The sequence below is a fragment of the Bombus pascuorum genome, chromosome 15 (genome assembly GCF_905332965.1).
Source record: "Bombus pascuorum chromosome 15, iyBomPasc1.1, whole genome shotgun sequence".
Classification (NCBI taxonomy): Eukaryota; Metazoa; Arthropoda; class Insecta; order Hymenoptera; family Apidae; genus Bombus; species Bombus pascuorum.
In genome coordinates this window covers 663,498-683,368 of record NC_083502.1, presented here as the reverse complement: position 1 = coordinate 683,368, position 19,871 = coordinate 663,498, and the positions used below count along the sequence as shown (strand labels likewise).

General features: G+C 27.9%; 2 protein-coding genes across 10 annotated transcripts in view; both read left to right on the top strand.

Annotated features, from left to right (window-relative positions):
- The first annotated feature begins 149 nt into the window (after window positions 1-149).
- LOC132914617 (ubiquitin carboxyl-terminal hydrolase MINDY-3 homolog) lies at window positions 150-3,306 on the top strand. Its single transcript, XM_060973862.1, has 6 exons — window positions 150-167; window positions 254-522; window positions 702-1,131; window positions 1,403-1,671; window positions 1,941-2,238; window positions 2,311-3,306. Exons 2-6 carry the CDS (start codon window positions 417-419, stop codon window positions 2,615-2,617), a joined length of 1,410 nt encoding a protein of 469 aa, XP_060829845.1. The 5' UTR covers window positions 150-167; window positions 254-416; the 3' UTR covers window positions 2,618-3,306.
- A 554-nt stretch (window positions 3,307-3,860) lies between these two features.
- LOC132914611 (protein Gawky) overlaps window positions 3,861-19,871 on the top strand; it is a 36,540-nt gene continuing 20,529 nt past the window's right edge. For 6 of the 9 annotated variants that reach the window (XM_060973847.1, XM_060973845.1, XM_060973849.1 and 3 more), the window contains exons 1-8: window positions 3,861-4,471; window positions 9,262-9,455; window positions 10,880-10,929; window positions 11,307-11,419; window positions 13,342-13,516; window positions 16,707-18,734; window positions 18,860-19,227; window positions 19,356-19,689. In XM_060973847.1, the coding sequence (XP_060829830.1) occupies window positions 11,351-11,419; window positions 13,342-13,516; window positions 16,707-18,734; window positions 18,860-19,227; window positions 19,356-19,689 (2,974 nt within the window). In that variant the 5' untranslated portion in view covers window positions 3,861-4,471; window positions 9,262-9,455; window positions 10,880-10,929; window positions 11,307-11,350. The remainder of the gene's footprint in view (window positions 4,472-9,261; window positions 9,456-10,879; window positions 10,930-11,306; window positions 11,420-13,341; window positions 13,517-16,706; window positions 18,735-18,859; window positions 19,228-19,355; window positions 19,690-19,871) is intronic. The other 3 variants (XM_060973848.1, XM_060973844.1, XM_060973843.1) reach the window with 3 other exon arrangements.

The following is a 19,871-nucleotide window of genomic DNA, read 5'->3' as shown; positions in this document are numbered from 1 at the left end:
GTATTCTACAGCAAAAGGTTTATGTTTTATAATTTTCTGCTAGTATATAGTTGATTAATTGAAATGCTCAATATATATATTATATATAAATACATATTTATGAGATATTAATAGTTGAGGAAAGAAAATTTATCATGAAAATAAGATTTTACTAATAAATATGAAAAGTAAGTTTCACATGTCTCGTGTATTTATTAACTATGCAATGTCTAAAATGGCGAAGTACTGGATGATTGTTTCTTTCATGATATAGGTTATATGATACAATTGTAATCGTCGGAAATTGTAACAAAATAATTTGATTTGGCAAAGATACAAAAGAATATTATGATTACGTCCAAATAATTTGTGTTTGTGCAACGTTGCTTAATGTTCTAATAATTAAAAAAAAAATAAAATAAATAACAACGTGGATAATGGCTGAAAATGTTGTTCACTGCGATGACGAATTTGTACATTCCATCAAAACATTACTCTGGGGCAATACTGTTAAAAAAGATGTTTTTAAACGATGGGCTCAAGGTAATTTTATGTTCTTAAATGTTTTTTTTTTCGTAATAAAAGGTTTAATAATAGAGGTTGGATTATTTACATTAAATTAATCATAATTATCATCACCAAAAAAATAAGTTTAATCAATGTCCTTAATTGATTGTATATAATCTATTACTTAGTATAATACAAATTTCTCATTACTTCAGGATTTTACTTCAGCCCTGATGAGCCAACAGCATTGATACAAACAGAAGGTGGTCCTTGTGCAGTAATAGCTCCTGTCCAAGCTTTTATTTTAAAAGAATTACTTTCTGAGACTGATGTTTCAACATGGAAAAATATCAATTTGGATACATGTTACCAGCTCCTTGTACGAGCTTCTATAGAAATTTTAAAGCAAGCAGCTGGGGAGAAAGTTCCAAAGTTTTGTATTGTATTTATGGATTGTAAATTTTCGAATGAAGATAATGGAAGGAAGGCTAAATGGGTGGAAAAAATACCAGAAATTGAAAATCGTGAAGAAGAAATAAGCGTAGCAAATAGTGAAAATCGAGAAACAAATAAAAAGATATTACTGATGGATATGAATGAAGAATGCAGAGCCATAGATTCTGATCTCTTCCATTCTCAATTGAGGTAAGTAAATTTGTCACGAATTATAATAATGATCTATCTGGTTTTAAGAATAACTTTAAGAATAAATTGAGATATGCTTACATACATATTGGCTCACAAGAACAGCACAATTGAATAAAGTACATTTTTCAGGAAATCATTTCCACGAATGTGCTATGATATGTTATTATTGAATTTAAAGTAATTCAATTAAAAATATTTTAAAACTCATTTTTATTATATTTAGATTAAAAATCCGGTTTTTATTATAAAAAAGAATATTTTATTTTAGGTTATTTACAACAAATACTTCTGAACATGTAGAAGAATTTTTTTTAGAAAGGTTAGAGATGTTAAAGGATAGATATGGTATCTTATTGCTTCTTTATAGTGTAATTGTTACAAAAGGTGTCACTGAAATTCGTTCAGAAATGTCGGATCCCTTAGAATCAATGATTGATTCAACATATGGTTATGGGAATCAGAGTCTTATAAATTTGATGCTCACAGGAAGAGCAGTTAGCCATGTATGGGATCATGATCAAGACGTTGGAGGACTAAGTAAGCTATTAACTAATACACATTAATTGTGATAAAATACTTTTGTTGCTGTTATTGACTACAAATGTTGTCAAAGTTGATTATATAGCAAATAAATTAATACTTACTTATACTTATTAGCTAGCAAATAGTGTGATATGTGTAAATTTTGTTTGTAAACTCTCCTTTCCCTTCAATCAAGGACAGAAGGATGAAGTACTCCTCTAATGTGCTATTTAACATTATAAACTGTCTATATTGTTAATATTGAAATAATTTACAAATTTCAGAGTTGCGTGGGATAGATAAACAAAATCCTATAGGATTCCTTGCACTTCTTGAATATTTGTGTTACTGTGAAGTTGGAACTTTCTTAAAATCCCCATCATATCCTATTTGGGTATTGGGTTCAGAAACTCATTTGACTGTGCTATTTTCTACTGAAAAAAGACTTGTGAGCCCTGAAACACCTGCAGATCAAGCGAAAAGAATTTTTAGAAAATTCGATCCTGAAGGAAATGATTTTATCTCTGCCAATTTATTACAAGATGTTCTCGCTGAACTTGGACTGGTTACAGACACAGATTAGTAAGTACAAAATATATATTTCACATTATACATATATCAAATTGTGTTATAACATATATATTTTTATTACAGTGTCAACGTAATGCAGAAAAAATTGGATACTGAAAATTTGGGAATTATTCTACGTACTAACTTTATGGATGAGTTCTTTCCTGAAGAACCACGAACTTGTCCAGATACATTTCCATTGTACCATCACAATAGTCTCCAACACAGCAATCCAGAAAATAAAGTAAAATATCATAAAGGTCAAGCCGTGTTACTGGAGTGCACTATCAAGGGTATTATGGAAAGCAATCCTATGTTAACAGTACTTCAAACAAAATGGCCCAGAATTGAAGTTCAATGGGATATTGGGCAGAATCCGAGCCTTAACTAATAAATTCTGCTCACATTCTGACGAATTATTTTTAACTATATCATTGGAGTTGTTGTACAAGGAAATAAGTAACAAAATTATAAAATAGTTTGAGGAGTACTTAAATTTGCAAAGGAGTTTTTGTGTTTGAGAGCTCTAAACAAAAATCATTAGAGAAGGAATTAGATTTAAATAAAGAAAAATTGTTTAATATACTTTATGTTAAATAGAACTTTATTTATAAATTATAATAATTGAATAATTTTACTAATTATTTAGATTAGAAAATATTCTTTTACAAATGAAATGAGATTTAAATATGTAGTATTGTTTTAGAAATAACTATTCAACGTACTATTAACAACTTCAAGAACATATATGTTGAAGTTTAAAATTATTTGATGTTGATGTTAAAAAAATTAAAACGAATTTACTAATAAACAAAAGGAAAAGGATATGCGAATGCTAGTAATAAACAATAACAATTGCAAGTGAAATGTAACGAAGAAAATAATAATAATAATGTAGTAAGAAAAAGTGTGAATATTCAGATAAACAAAGTAATAAAAAGTAGTGTAAAGAAAAAAATCAATTGAAAAAAATAATGCGAAAATAAAATTGTAGACAATGTACAAATCTATGTAAATCGTATCCATGGCTAAATGTACACATAGGTAGATCAAAGTTATAATCTAGTCATTGTATCGACATTCTAATATTTTTACTATTTCCTTCTTTTTTACATTTAATAAGGGGAACACGTTATATTGTGTTGCCGATTTCGCTCAAAATGTTGCAAAAGGTTGCGTATAATAACATTCTAAACGAATAGGACACACTATACAGAATGAAATGAAAAGAACGCATTTGAATTTCCTACATGCTAGAAATGTATTTATAAGTACAGCTGAAGTTGCAGATAGCGAACAAAATTAGTGAGGAATTAAATTAAGTTGCATTTCAGAGTTTTTCGTATTAGAATTTGTTTCTTTATGTAACTTGTTTTTATGCGTATATTTTTATGATTATATGTTTACACAGACATAAATATATTATAATTATTATATTTATTGTAATTAAAATGATTAAAACGAACTAATTTTTTTTTTAAACTGATATGTTATGAATATATAAATCGAATAATAATATTAAAAATAAAAAAATAACAAAAACGAAAATGTGTTTATGTTTTATAAGCATCTTATTTTAATTATATTTAATTATATGTTAATTTTATTACGAATTGCTAATGATAAAACTATTTTTTTTTTTAACAAGTAGGTTTGTTTTGAAATACGAAAAGGATATTTTAAAGTTCTAAAATAGTGCGTTCTACATGTTTAGGAAGTTATTACACTAAATATTTCGATTTTACTTTTTAAAACATTTTCTTATTTCTAATATTCAATACGAAATAAAATGGTGAACATACAACGAGAGCAAAGAAACACATAGAGAATTCTGCGGAGATTTCTTCAACAGCATGATATCACAGCAAGATTGTAAAGTTGAAAAATTAATATGTGAAAAAATGGGGATCTAATTGTATTTAAAAAGTATTTAAAAGTAATTTATATTACATTTTGCGCAGTTAATGCAAATTTTATTTAAATTATCCGCCAAGTATATTGTTGCTTCTTCTTTGCAAGATGTCGTTCTTATCTAAGAGAAAATATTCGTTGGAAGTTTCAATCTGTATTGTATGACGTGGCTCACAAAACAGTACAGTTTTCAAGACTCCGTGCCTAGCGATGGAGATGTATTTTCGGTAAAATAACTATTGTGCTCACAACGAAATGTGTTTTTGAAAGCGTGTGAAGAAAGTGTTATGATCAATCTAATTTTAAGAACTTTCTATGATTGATATATGTTCTGGTAAGTTACATTTTATTATTATTATTATATATAATATACGTATATATACTGTGTATATGTATATATAAATATAACCTTATAATACTTCAGACGTAAAAGTTTTTTATTTTGAAGTAGTACTTTTGATAAAGTTGAGAAAAAAAGAGAAACGCATTTTATTTTTCACCGAATTAAAGTCGTTAATACCTTATTTACAAATATAAATATTACGAAACAGTTGATAGATACATTTTCTTATTGTTAAAAAAATAAACGAATTTTAACCTTTTGTTACTAGTAAAAGATAACACATTTATGAAGTTGCAATATATGCTTATATGAAGTTATCAAAATATAAATTGTAAATAGTCAGTGCTTATTAGAATGTTATTGTTAGAATATAGCATTAATGTATTTCTGTGTTTTTATCACATGATTGTATATCTCCATTGACCTGTTTATTTAAATATAAAATATTAAAGCTTAAAACATTTTGCACAAAAATATCATTGAACATTCGCTTGTCTGTTAGATACTATAGTATTTTCATACTTTGTATTATATACATGGTAGTACAACTAAGGAGGAAGTGATTTTATATAAAAAGGCAAATTTGCTGAATTGATCCATAATATTTAAAAAATTTGCATTTTAAAGTTGATTAAATCAGATTGACATATATTTTCATTATACTCCAAAATATAAGTGATTCTTTGTACACAAATGAATGAAAATTGTGGAACAAATTTTTAGACAAATAATTACTTGTTTTTAATATATTTGATTTGTTTGTAACTAAAAATTAAAATGAAAAATGTTGTAAATTCTTTAATCTTTCTTTCTATTAAAAAATTACATTTATAGCTATATTAAATATATTGATAGTATATAGTTATACTAATTTTATGATAGAATATACAATTTGAATTTAATCGTTTGACTTTCTTGATTATCTTTTGTACCGTATACATTGAATAAGTCCAAAAATTATTTGATAAATAATTGCATTTAATGATTGCTAAAAAATCTTCTTGTATATAATACACATAATAAACAACATTTACCAATTGTTTATACTTATAGATAAGATAAAGAAAATATATCTATAACTTATTATCTTTAGATAATGTAGTATTGAATATATTTTTAAAATATTGCAAGTTAATACAAACATAACTACAAAAAATCTTACAATCTTTTTTCTTCCTTTTATTCTTAGAATTATAATTATATTGTAAACATCGTAATTGTAAGAATTGCTTATTTTAAGATATAAAGCTTTGTATGTAAATGTTAACATAACCTTTTCTTATGTGAAATAAAATGATTATTCTATAAAATACATTGCATTTTGTATGAAAATGATAGAAGGGAGAAGAAGAAGAAGTTAAATATCAAATTTAAATCTAGAAATTTATAATATAATATAGTTGAATAAATTTTGAAGTAATTTTCCTTATTCAATCTTGATAAAATTTATTACTTACTTATTTAACATCAAGCATTGAAAGATAGAAGCTTCTCATAAAGAAGTTTTGCCATAGTAATTATTTTTAAATACAAAATTTCCAGAATTGTTTCCTACAAATTAATTTACATTGTATATATTTCATTGAATTATTAGACAGCACTGGTAAATAGTAGAAGTTTGATAAAAAATCTTTTTCAGAAAATTCTATTTCTACTTTTTATGAGTAGTAACCTTTCTTTTATAATATTAGAAAATAGTTTTAGAAGCTTCAAGTTAAATTAATATATCCACAATATTTATATTTAAACCAAACAATATTTACATTAATAATGAAGTTAAGATGATTAGAATGGGAATATTTAATATCTTATAGTCATGCAATGTAAGTTTCATAACCTCTCATCAAATTAGTGTTTGTTTGTATTAAAATATAAGCGAATCCCCTAAAAAATTTTGTAAAAGCAGTGGCACAAAAATGGACAATGTAATTCATTTAATTCTATATTAAAATTAGTTTATTAAGTTTCTCTTTCTTATTTTCTATACCGTCATAAATTCGTTTTATTTTACTTTACTTATATTATTATTAATTAAAAAATAAAATTTCGTTTTATTTCATAATGCTTACAACGCTTTTTACTATAGAATGAAAAAGGAGCGAATCGAAAAGAACACTTCCTCCACTTTCTACTCTTGCGTTCTCTGATTTCAAATGACAGCCATACTACCGGAAGTAAGCAATTGTTACGTTACAAATTTGCTCACGTGTATGCAATCTAAGTACATATTATGTACTAGCATTATGATAAAAAAATATTCAACTGGAAAGACATTTTGCATCAAAAACGATCGATAAATAATAAAAATGAATGCAAAAATTTAAAATTAATTCGTACCTTTATCTACACGTATATTGTGCATATATTCAACGCAGTAATAAATGTATATCAAACATTTCAATGTAGTTGAATATAAATTAAGAAAAATCATATTTTTACATTTATATATTCTATTTTATGTGTATCTAGTCATTAGCAATGATTTTTTAATCGATAAATATTTAATTCAAAATTAGTTTTGTTATTTTGGAAATAAATTAATATCATATTACGTAGTTCAGAATATTATAAAGACTATAAAGTATGTTTAAAAAATAGAAAAATATATCTATTCTATAAATGTTAGAAATAAGTATAATTAACATTTCATCATATGCATATACATGTGCGTATATGTGTGCGTGAGTAAGAAGGGTTGTTATACTTTTGTTTTCAAGAGGTATGAGGAGGTAAAGAATGCATAAATACAATAAGTGTATGTATGCAAATAAATAAAACTGTAATAGTAAATTATAATAGTGAGAAAGTTGTCGCAGTAAAAGGGCAGACGTGCGCTCAAGAGAATAGCACGCGTTGTACACGCATAGATATTAGTACACTCTGTAGGTAAAGATTGTACGTGTACATATATCTACGTAGGTAGAGTATCACCTTTAACGGGTCGATAATTTCCAAATCTTACGTATAGACATGTGGTAGTACGATGATTTTTTATTATTCCTTATAATTATTTCATAGTTTGTAGTAATGTTTTATATAAAATTAAAGCGAAGGGTCCTATATAGATCATAAAATTGTTACAAGTTTTAGATGATAGCGCCATGTAACTTTGCATAACTGTGCAATTGGATTACATGCAGGATATTTCATTTAACATCAATGGTTAAAGTATTTGCTCATTCTCATGGTACCATAAAATATCAAAAATAAAATCATTTTGGTTGGAAAAATCGAACTTTCTAATATATAAAATTTTGTTCTCAAAGTCACGCCTTTGAGTTTCAAGGTTACCGATGTTTGTAATACGAGATGGCATAAAAATGATATAATTGTGCAAATATGTATCTTTTTTATAACAGGATATATTCATTTTTTCAAGGTCAGATAATAATGATATAATTTAAAAATATTAAAACCGTGTGAGAATAAATTTGAGATTTTAAAAGGAGCAACCTTGAAAAAAAATGTTGCTTTTTACTCTATAAACAAAACAGTTTGCTTCTTCGATAATTTATGATTTTATAGAAAGCATTTTACTAGTATAATATTATCTAGTCTAGTATAATATAAATGATTCGCGTATAAATATTAGCTACATCATCACAAAATAATAAACATAAAAAATAAACATATATATATTTTATAAGTACTTAATTATTATTATTTTAATATACTAAAATTAAAGTATTCCAAAACATTTAACCTATATTTAATTGTATATTCGCGCGCAAATCACATTTAGATATTCGCGAACAAATTTTGACGAAATTCAATGCATAAAGTATGAAATTTCTGCAACGTTATATTTTATGTAACATTACTAATGTCAATGTTCTTAATTACGTAATTAAAATTCTATAATTTTATCTTGGTACATTTCTTCTTTAATCAGATTTCTGCATCATTTTGTAATCATCTGCGAAATAACGATTGAAAACGTATTATCTAATCTTGTTATAAATGATTTTATTAAAGGACAATGAAAAAAGTATAGGTATAAGGTAGCATAAGTGTATTTTTCTTTTTTTCTATTTGAGTATTTATTAATTGTATTAATTGAGTATTACTAAAAATATACTTTGCTAATATCGAATGTTATTAATTCGATGTTTTTAACTTTTTTTATGTATTTTAACAAAAAATAAAATTCGCATTGCTTATATAGGTATAATTATCTAAGAAAATAAAACATATGTTAGAAAAAGGTATTTATCTTTATAGGTTTCAATATAATTTTTCTTTTTATCAAGAAGTATATGGAAGTTAATATGTATGAGTCATCCTTATCTAATCGAAGCTTTTCTATTCATTATTGATGTAATACATTTTTATACGTATATCATTTTTTAATTTTCATTGTTTTGCATATTTTATTATTTTTCATTAACTTTCATTCTATTAAACGAGAATCTAAACGAAGAAACGAGAAATATATATATATATATATATATATATAAAAGTTACATCAATGAAAGATGACTATTTCAAATCTTTTATTATAACTGTTGATGAACCCATTCATTACTTATATTAAATTCACGTGTTATTATTGAAATTATTAAAATGTTTCAATAAATAGCAAAAGAATATTTCAAAATTTAGATATAGTCCCTGTTTTGTAATATATATATTTTTGTAAAATATAGCGTATTTGGCCATAAATTCAACTATAAATTGCAGTTAAATTAATTATTTTATATCCCACTGAAACTAACTATATAGCATCGACTATTATTTATATCTAGTAGTAATCTGTTTACTGATCATTTGAAATGTGAAAGGGTCTTTTCACATGTACAACTATGAATCGGGTCTCGGTGCGCGCATCAGCAACACCGAGCTCTCCAAATCCGGGGGAGTAGCGCCACTCGCGGGAATAGCCCACCAGCGGAGCGGTACTCGCTCTGCCCGTTTCGTGCGCCAACGAAATATCTTCCACTAGACTGAAATCTTCTTCGGGCACCGAATCTAAAAAGTAAGTTTTTGAATTTCATTCATTCTCGAACATTCTATCTAATATTACGATACTTAATTCCCTGTGATATCTTAGGAAAGGCTAGCTAATTTCTCTTCTGTGTTCTTCATCCTTCACATTTTACATTTTACGTTCTTTTATCAATACACATACACAAGTCACATACGTGTGAATATATTTATGGTATTACGGTATTACGTATAAGTGGTGCGTATAATGATAAATATACGGTACGCGTATATATATATGTGCATACGGATGATTATATACATTGATATACATATGCATATGCATCCATATGTATAGTTTTACGTATATGCACGTAAGAACATATAATTGTTGTATATACTGCACACATAGGGGCGTGTGTGCGCGCGCGCAAATACATGCACATACAGCGTGTCAATGTGCATGTACATATATATATATATATATATATATGTACACATGCACGTACATGTTACGTGAATCTATACGTGCTTGTGAACAATACATGGTGCCTATATTGCTAGAAATATTTATAAATGTACTAGTATTTTGCATAGATGTGTACGAGTTTCAGACAAGTTAAAAACATTTTTTTTTCATATTTAATGCGTAGAATATTTTGTATTTCGAATGTATATTTGCGTATACATATATAACATATGCCTGTAGTAATTATTCGTGAAATGTACAAATTACGTCTTCATTTTATACGTCTACTTGTTATCTAACCTTATATTACGCACAGATTTGGTAAGTTGTGCGTTTTGATAGTGTATCCAGGGCTTATATGTCTATTGGTGAAATGGGGAAATCGATCGAAACGACGATTTTCGTTTTGATGTTCAACGTGTATTTACAATGTTTCAGTACTAAAATTATTTTGCAGTATTTCTCTTGCTCATTGATAAATTTATAATACTTCGAAAATATTTGGATTTATCATAATGAGAGAAATGTCATAAAATAGAAACATTAGTATTTTTACAAAGCTTCTAGTTTACTGTCAATAATGTATATCTAACAATTATAGAGTTATAGTCAGGTATTACATGAAATATGTGATATGTATTATTGTCACTTGGAGTAAACATTGAAAAAATTAATAATTGCTACTAATAGTTTCATAGCGTAATGAGGTAGTAAAAAATTTATATTTGCAAGAAATAGGGAAAGGCAATCTTAATTATTTTATCTGCTTCATTCACAGTAAACATTAGCAATTATATTATATTGTATATGGTGCAATTAAAAACATGTACTGTATAGTTATGTACTTAATAGTTTAGAAAGGAAATTTACTCATGCAGAGAATTAAAAAATGAACTTATATTAGAAACAAACAATTTTTACTAGCGCTCAAAGATTTATATTTATTTAAAGTAATTATATTTGATAATTATATTTGTTTAAAGTAAAATAATATTATGTTATTACAGATCTCCACTGGCATGGAGCTAGGAGCACACTGATAGTGATAGTCTACAAGGTTTGTACTTCAGTTTATAATATTCATAATTTAATAAATTAATTAAAAGAGACTGATACATTCACATTGTTATTGCCACAACTATCTTTTTATTTACTATTCAATATTCGCAATATATTTTTTCATTTTACATTATATCATAATAAAGTAATACCTATTGCTCATCAATAATTGTAGACAATTGAATTTCTCCTGTAAAATCCAAGATTCATTACTATTACAATGTGGAATAATAAACAGATTATTGGTTTAATAAAACTAATAACTGAGAATTTTCTTTAATTTAAACATTAATATTATGATTCATAATAATTACTTTATTGAGAGTTATGTTATAGTTATGATTCATAATAAATTCATAAGAAATTATTCCTTAGATCTTGGTTTCTATGCATTGCCTGCCAAAGAAGAACTGAGCCCAATGTTTCCACACAATTCTAGTTCACATGAGATTTCTACAGAAACAAATGCCTTCGTACAAAATTCCATGGTAAGTATAAGTTCTATGGTTTTTAATAGCTCTGTTTTAATTTGTTAATATTTTTTGACACTAGTTTTGAAATATATTGTAAAGTGAATTTTTGATGTGTTTTTTCTTTTTATCACATAGTAACTTGTATGTATAACAAAAAAGATTTAAAATATATATATATATATTGTAATCAAAATACTAAAAAATATGTAATATATGAAATATATGCTATTTTTAAGTCTTTATACGAGTATATAAATGAATGGCAAAGTTTACTGAATTACATTATACAATCTAATTTACAAAAAATATAAAAACACAAATTTAAACACTATGTGTACATAATATAAAAAAAATGTGAAATAATTCCTTTCTTGTTTTAAATTAAAAATCAATATTCACCTCATAAACATAAATATGTCTGTCAGTAAAAAGAATATTTATTTATTATTTTAGATTTAGTTCCCATATGCAAAATTTTATGTTATAAGAATGTATTTTATGTTAATAAAAATCAACGTGCATTATTAGATCATTTTTCGCAATGAACAATATATATAGGACGATTTGCAGTTTGATTTTTTAATATGTTCCAAGTTACATTGCATTTGCATTTAAAGTTGGATATATTTTTTAGAATAATTAGTACTTATATTGAAATACAGTATTTTTGTTAAAATATTATTTTTTGCTATGTTTCGCTTGCAAAGCTTTTTTATGTAGAGAATGCGCCTGCAATTGAAACCTTTTTCGTCACTAAAATATTATGCGAAATTTGCGCATAATCATGTCGCGTAATGTTAACATTTATAATAACTTATAGAAACATTTGTAGGAAACAGCTTCTATGATTTTGTGTGAACATTCTATAGTTAATAATAGTTCCATCATTTTCGTTGCAATATTAAAGAATCTAACGAATTGAAATTATATGTATACATAACCTTATTATACAGCAAATATTACGTATATAGTGTTGTTTACCTGCATCGCAAACACAATAAATTTTTACGTCACACTGAAATTCAATTATTCACAATTTGTTATCTAGATATATCATAATCATAAATCCTCTTCAGACATTATTTAAGGTATATTAACATTATATACATGTGAATACGGTTTCAGAGATAAAATCTCACTATTGAAGGTTGTTTCAATGTCACACAACCGCGTGTTATCATGTTCATTGTGTCTTGGATGATTATGAAAGCATAAACATATTTTCCACTTTAAAAAATTAGAATTTTATTTATAGTAGTAGTAGTAGTATATATTTATTTCATTATGCACAAAGAAATGGAATTGGTTTTACAGAATTTTAAGTACTTTTACTCTTATTATACTTACATTGCTAGAATTATGTTTATATTTCATAGATTATCTAAAGTGATTTCAAAAAATTTTTTAGAATTTTACTATATTAGTTGATTATATTACATTTTCATTGGATATTTTACTTCTGAGGAGTGTGAAATTTTGAAGTAGTTTTAACGTACATTTCTTACATACATAAGCATATATTGTGTAATTGCTATAAATAAAAGAAGGTTTTATTAGTGTCTTCTTCATTTATCACTTTTCAATCTTTATATACTGATTAAATCAATTTAGTTTATAACAAAAAGTGATACATAATATGAAAAGAAAAATCAAAGGTCAGTGGAGTGGATTAAGAAAAAAAGAATACTATATTGCGAACAGAAATAAAAAAGGTGTTTTAACATTTATGTTTAATTCACAATGAATTGTCACATATTTGTAATTGAATAAAAGTATTTTTAATTTTATATTTAGAAAGTAAAATAAGCCTTATTTGTATTCTGATGAACAACTCTTGTTGATTTAAGTATATGATTGATAAAAATTTTAGCACATAAAATTTTTAGACTGATTAACAGAAGCAAGCATTTTTATGATAATGTTACTTTTGATTTCAGGGGGATGTAGTAGTATTAGGGAAAAGCAGTCCGATAAGGGTTGGGGAGGGAAGAGAATCAGAGAATGATAGGTACTGTGATATCGAGTTCATAAACAACATGATGGCCAAACCTAATAGCCATCGCGAAAATACCGCCGCCAATGACTTTTTAACCGTCCTGTCGAACCAAACTGGTAAATATATATATTTATAATATCTTATATGTATGCATACATTAAATATTATGACACATAAAAATTTCTTTTTAATACATAAATCTTATTCAGTAGTATATATGTGTATCGTAAAATACATTTCCGTATATCACTATTTTATGCAACAATATATGTTATCAAATTTCTTGGTTAAATATACGGACGAAAACAAACAAATGTACGATGCTATTTAAAAAATATGATCTCTTATTTTTTATAGAAAAAAGCTTCTTACAATAATATATTCTCTATTTTATACTAGTAATACAAACATAACAATACATATGTAGCGACTTATCTCATGCAAATTGTAGAGAAGAAGATTGATATTCTTTCACCTTGCTATAAAATTTTCAAACGGGAAGGATTAATGTTATTTCAGTCCATGAATTTGCCCACATAATTTAAAACAGATATTACTATGCAGAGAATATACATAAGTCACTAAAAAATAACTATTACACAGTATGATGTTCATATACACATGCAAAGGTACGATATAAAAGATGAAAGAACAAGAAAAAGAAAAAAAAAAGAAAAAAAAATACAACAAAATAGATTAAATCGACATTAAAATTACAAACTAATACATAACTAAAAGAAGGATTTAAATTTGTCGCGTTGGTAGACCATCAACGTATCGCTACCGTTGTCGAAATGATTCTATTTTCCTAAATCTGTTCTAAGTAAGGAATCTTCAGGTAAGCAATTACTTGAGAAGAATGCTTTCATGTACCATGTTGTATTTGAATAACGTCTGTGATCCCAGGGCAAAAGTTAGAACTATTTTGGGAGGACAGAATTGTTTCAACAACGAAAGTTGAGATTCGAATCCAATGATAGCGATCAATGAATGCGATAATTTAAACCTCCTTGTCAGTTATATGTTAATTTATAATTAATTAGTTGTAGTTTTAATACAGCTTTAATTAATTTTTCTATATTTTTAAAACAATATTACACTCATTCTATTTAAACAATGAACTTCGTGCTTTGTTTTAGTAACTTTACAATGCGAAAGTTTCCAATTCGATCTAAATGTATTAATAAATAGAATTTTAAAACTTTGCATATGGAAACATTTTTTAATAATTCTAGGCAGTTCTGAATATGAATAATTAAATATACATCAATAAATAATGCAGATTATAGGGTTTGAAATAATTTATGGATAAAGAAACTGTTTTAAATTATAAGTAAAGTATGAATAGGTATTTCTTTTTACGATGTAGTTTTAGTACGATGATGTAATCAATCTATTAGTATTCTGCATTGTCCTCCTCGTTTAATAAATGTAAACGTCTACGAACACTTTCTATTTCGTATTATGCCTCGTACTAATGGTTGCATAAACTATCAAAAAGCGAAATTCATTTTGTTTTTTTTAAATCAAATTAATTAAAGTTATTGACTCCTCAAATTTTACTCTGAATTTTGGTTGATCCGGTACTTTTTGCGTCCACAGGTTGAGAACCTGAGACTTAGAGCTTGGCTTCAGTTCTCAGAATCACTGTTCTTTTTTTACTGTATTAAAAAATATTTATTCTTATTTTAAAAGAAAAAGAGATAATTTATTCTAACCTCTATTCTGAAATCCTCGACACATTATGGAATTGATAGAAATTGATTAAAAAATTTTTGGGTGTGTCTGTCTGTGAAATAGGCTCTAGGTAGGGTTAAATTAGGTGGTGTCATCTTTTATTTCTCTATTTTACAATCTCACTATATCGTTTCCATCGATCATACATATACATACATGATATATGAGGTAGCAGAAATAATGAAAAAGAAGAACTATTTAGAATTTGAAAGATTTCATTAAAGTTATAAATGAATGATTTTGAAATATATAATAGAAATCATAATGCTCTTTGTAGATTCAAATTTTCAATGATAGGTATAAAAGTCTGTAAGATAATTATCATAAGTATGTCGATAAGAAATTGAGATTGTTTAATGGTAGATTATACTTTAACGTCTACATACTATTAAAACCCTATCGATAGTATGAGAAAAGTAATCAATAGTATGAAATTTTTTACATAACTACTACAACATTTTGCCTTAACGATTTAATATGTCTTGTTTAAAGCTTTTCTGACGCGAAGTAGGCGGCGCTAGTGTTACAAGAAGCCATTTTGGTACAGATCGGAACTTTAGCGGGACCAACAGTTTGTCTTTTTATAGTTTAATTATTTTTCTCAAGATTTAACATTAAATCATCTGTTTCTTCGAAGAAAATAACTGTTTTCATTTAACATTATTAAAATAAATATATTTCAATATTAAAAGAGAATATTACGCTATGGCAACAAATGATAATATGTTTAATATAGGCTATTTCGTTTAATTTAAAACGGTAGAATATCTCATGAATCATGACGGGTTAATGTTATCATCAAAATGTTTTAACAAAAGTTGTTGGGTTCGAAGGCGGACATCATATGGTACAAATCATATGGTAGTAGAGATTTTAAAATCAACTTCATTTTTTAAAATAAAGTCATATATGTTTTAATACATTAATCGATCCATCTCGGCATTTCGTATAAAGAAGTATTAACTTATTTATGTGTCAAATTTAACATATGAAAGATAAGAGAAGATGCGAAGCGGTACTCCTGTGTTTACGTTTTCTTTGTCTTTCATACGTTAAATTTGACAAATTAGAGCTAAAACACCTACTAAACTAATAATTTTTCGACATAAATAGGCTAATATTTTTTTATAGTAAATCCCAAGATGAATTCTAGATGGAAAAAATATATAGTCCCATTTTAAAAAATGAAGTCGACCTTAAAATCTCCCCCACTACTCTAACCGCAAAAAAAATAATTTGCATTATATGATATTCCCCTTCGAATCAAATAACTTTTATTAAAACATTATTTTGGTAATTTTAATATTCTCGAGATATTCTACTTTTCCACGTAAACAAAACACCCTATATATATTTAATATATATTTCGTTAAAAGTTTTAAATTAGTATCTAGCTACTGAGCTACCTAATGTTTACATATATACTACCCGATATTTGTAATACTATGAATAACTATTTGATTATGGAATATTTTGGTAGTTACTATAATATTTAAGAAATTTTTTTAATATAACATTTTAATTATATCAAAGAGCTGGTTGTTAAGGTAATATTATTTTGTGTTTTAGGCAAGTTTATCTTGACCAGTCGAAGCTCGACCTGCCAGTCAGTGGCGTCGTCAACCACAAAACACCCAACAAAAAATCATCTTCTAACTAGCTTTAGCGTACTAAACATTAGGGTACTAAGTATAAGCGTAAATCTAAGATTAACAGGAGATAAGTGCGCAATCGATGAAGGGGTACCTAGCCTAGTTAGGATACCCAAGTCTGATCGCCCCTCGTCAGGCCACTTTTCTCTCGACTCTCTTGACAATTACTCCTTACTAGGATCCTGCCTTCATCCGGGCAAATACAATAATATTAAGTCTAATTCTAGCCTCCTAAGTAATAATAACGATAACTACAAGTCTGTGATATTGCTCAGCTCAACCAGTAACCATTATTTCCTCCGCGTTGAAATGGACGGTGGTGCGATTGCAATGAGACTAAGAACCTCAAAAATATTAATTTTGAACTTAAAAGAAAAGACGGTGGAGATGTTGTCCTGGGTAATTAATGGTATTAGTGACGTGGCAACAATTACTGTTGGTGCTCTTTCATTTCAGGATAATGTTAAGTCTAACGAGCCTTCGGGCACTTATTTCGCGAGCTATAGGTACTCAGGGTCGTATACGCGTCTTGGCCCTGAGTTTGTTAAGTCTCTTTCTAAGTCTACTATAGGGGATAGGTTTAGGGTTAAGGGGGAGAACCAAGACGAGTTCGCTCTCTACATTCCTACTATGACTACCTGCAAGCCTACGATGACGCTTACACGCCAATCTGCATCCCGAATAATCGGTGTACCTGGATCTCGGCCGAACTACTTCGAGATATTATGGCCCGACCAAATGCACACTCCTCACAAATTTTATGGCAGTTTATCAAACTGTTTAACGGAATATCACAATGATTCTCTTCCAGAAGGAAAAGAAAAAGAAAATAATTCTTCGAAATGTTTCGGTAATTTTAACGAACAAATACAATACCGAAACATTGGTGAAAATACGATTAACGATAACGAACTAAAAAGGATCAGATCTCAAACTGCTGTCTATTTCAATGACGAGCATTATACTCAGACAGGAGTATTCTGTTTTTGCGGTTTTGAGAGAAACTACGATTGCCAAAATTCGCACGAGTTGATAGAAAGAAATGTTTCTATTAGTTTGTCGTGCTCTAGTTTACTTAAACGAACGAAGCTAAAGTATCAAGCTTTCACTGGTGTGATCGATGGAAGATATTCTTCAGAAAATCTCTGTGATTTATACCAATCTAGAGAGACGTTATTCAAAGTACTCCAAGCTATCGGATTTAATGTTGAGAACATTTTCACAGAAAGTCTGGTAAATTCTAAGCAATTCAGTCTGACCAGTTCGACGTGTCAAACTGCCCAGTTCATTGACAGTGAGAATTCTAATGAAGCAATGAAGACCGATGCCATTGCAGTAAACTTACATAATTGCAATCAGTTTAAAAAATATAAAGCTGCTGCTCCTGGTTCAAAAGATAAACGAACCACAAATGGAAATTTAACTGTTTCTACGCCAGTGGAAGAAATATCCTCTAGAAATTATCCAATTTCTAGTTTCTCGGGGAGAAAGGAAGTCGATAACGCAAATGGCGCGAGTCGAACTTATCTTATTCATTGTGCAAGGAATCTCATAGCAGCGTCCATTGGAGTTTCCAAAGACATCTTACAAGCTTACAGAACTGATCTTAAGCACGTGTTAACGCTCCTGTTTGGACAGATTTGCGATCTTGATGAATTCAATTTGGGGTACAAGAAAAGGTGGGGAATTCCTGGCATTTTGAGATTGGCTGGCGGGGGTGAAAATTCATTGAATAGCGGTGGAACTACAAATTGGGGCTCTACACAAACTAGTACTACAAATAACAACAACAACAATCAATCGGGTTGGGGAGGAAACTCTGGGAATCCTTCCGGAAGTAGCGGAGCACCTGGTAATTGGACTGGAAACAGTGTAAACAGGTCCGTTGCTGGAAATCCAAATTCAAATCAAAATCAAGGACCTCCAGGTGGACAAAATGTCCCAGGTAACCATTTTGTATTTGTTTTGTTAAGTTCTTATCTTAAGTAATTTTAAATTTCTGTTTAAATATTAAATTGAATGTATGGAATGACTTTCATAGCAGAATATGTTTAGATATTTATTTCTTAGGTAACGTGAATAAAGTGAGCAATCCAAATCAACAATCAAATCAACAATCAGGTCCACCCACTTCTCAATCAAGTGGCACAAGTCAGGGTGGTCAAAACAGCAACCAATGGTCACAGGGAAAATCTAATAATCCTGGAGGATCAAGTCAGAACTCTTCTGTTCAAAATAATAATACTTCAGCCCAACAACAGCAACAACAGCAGCAACAGTCGAATTCCAGTAACAATAATAATCAGTCAAACAATCAGGCTCAGGGATCTGTTAACAGTAGTAATACACCTGCAAACAATAATCCTTCAACAAAGCAACAATTAGAACAGTTAAATACAGTGAGGGAAGCACTTTTTAGTCAAGATGGTTGGGGTTGTGTGAGTATCTCTGCTATCATATAAGGTATTAGTGTAGGCATAAATCTGTCTTTGATCATTTTGCACACTTATATTTTATATTTGAGTACTGTAACATACTAACATCGAATTTTGCATTTATGTTATAGCAGAATGTGAATCAGGACACAAACTGGGATGTCCCGACATCTCCAGAACCTAGTATGTCAAAAGATGGAGTTCCAATGTGGAAGACACCAGTAAACAATGGCACAGATTTATGGGAAGCTAATCTCAGAAATGGTGGTCAACCTCCACCTCAGCAACAAGCTAAAACACCTTGGGGTCATACACCAGCAACAAACATTGGTGGAACTTGGGGTGAAGATGATGAAGCTGCAGATACATCTAATATGTGGACTGGTGCCCCCACATCTTCCCAACCAAATTCTGCAGCTGGCCAATGGACGACAGGTACCAGTAACCAAACTGGTATGTGGGGAGGTAATTATTATTATATTGAAATACTTTTCTTTTTCCTCCATTTCCTCTTTAAAAAGATTATTATTTGATTATTAATTGATTATTATTTGATTATTATTTGATTGCAATTTGTACAATATTAAAAAAGCATTATACTTTAAATTCTGATCGTTTATGTCTTTTATTATATGGTTAACTTTTTA

Bases quoted from the DNA above. Each gene is read 5' to 3' on its own strand.
- LOC132914617 (XM_060973862.1), top strand. From the start codon at position 417: ATGGCTGAAAATGTTGTTCACTGCGATGACGAATTTGTACATTCCATC. The intron at 523-701 runs GTAATTTTATGT...TCATTACTTCAG, and splicing joins TTTTAAACGATGGGCTCAAG to GATTTTACTTCAGCCCTGAT. The intron at 1,132-1,402 runs GTAAGTAAATTT...ATTTTATTTTAG, and splicing joins CTCTTCCATTCTCAATTGAG to GTTATTTACAACAAATACTT.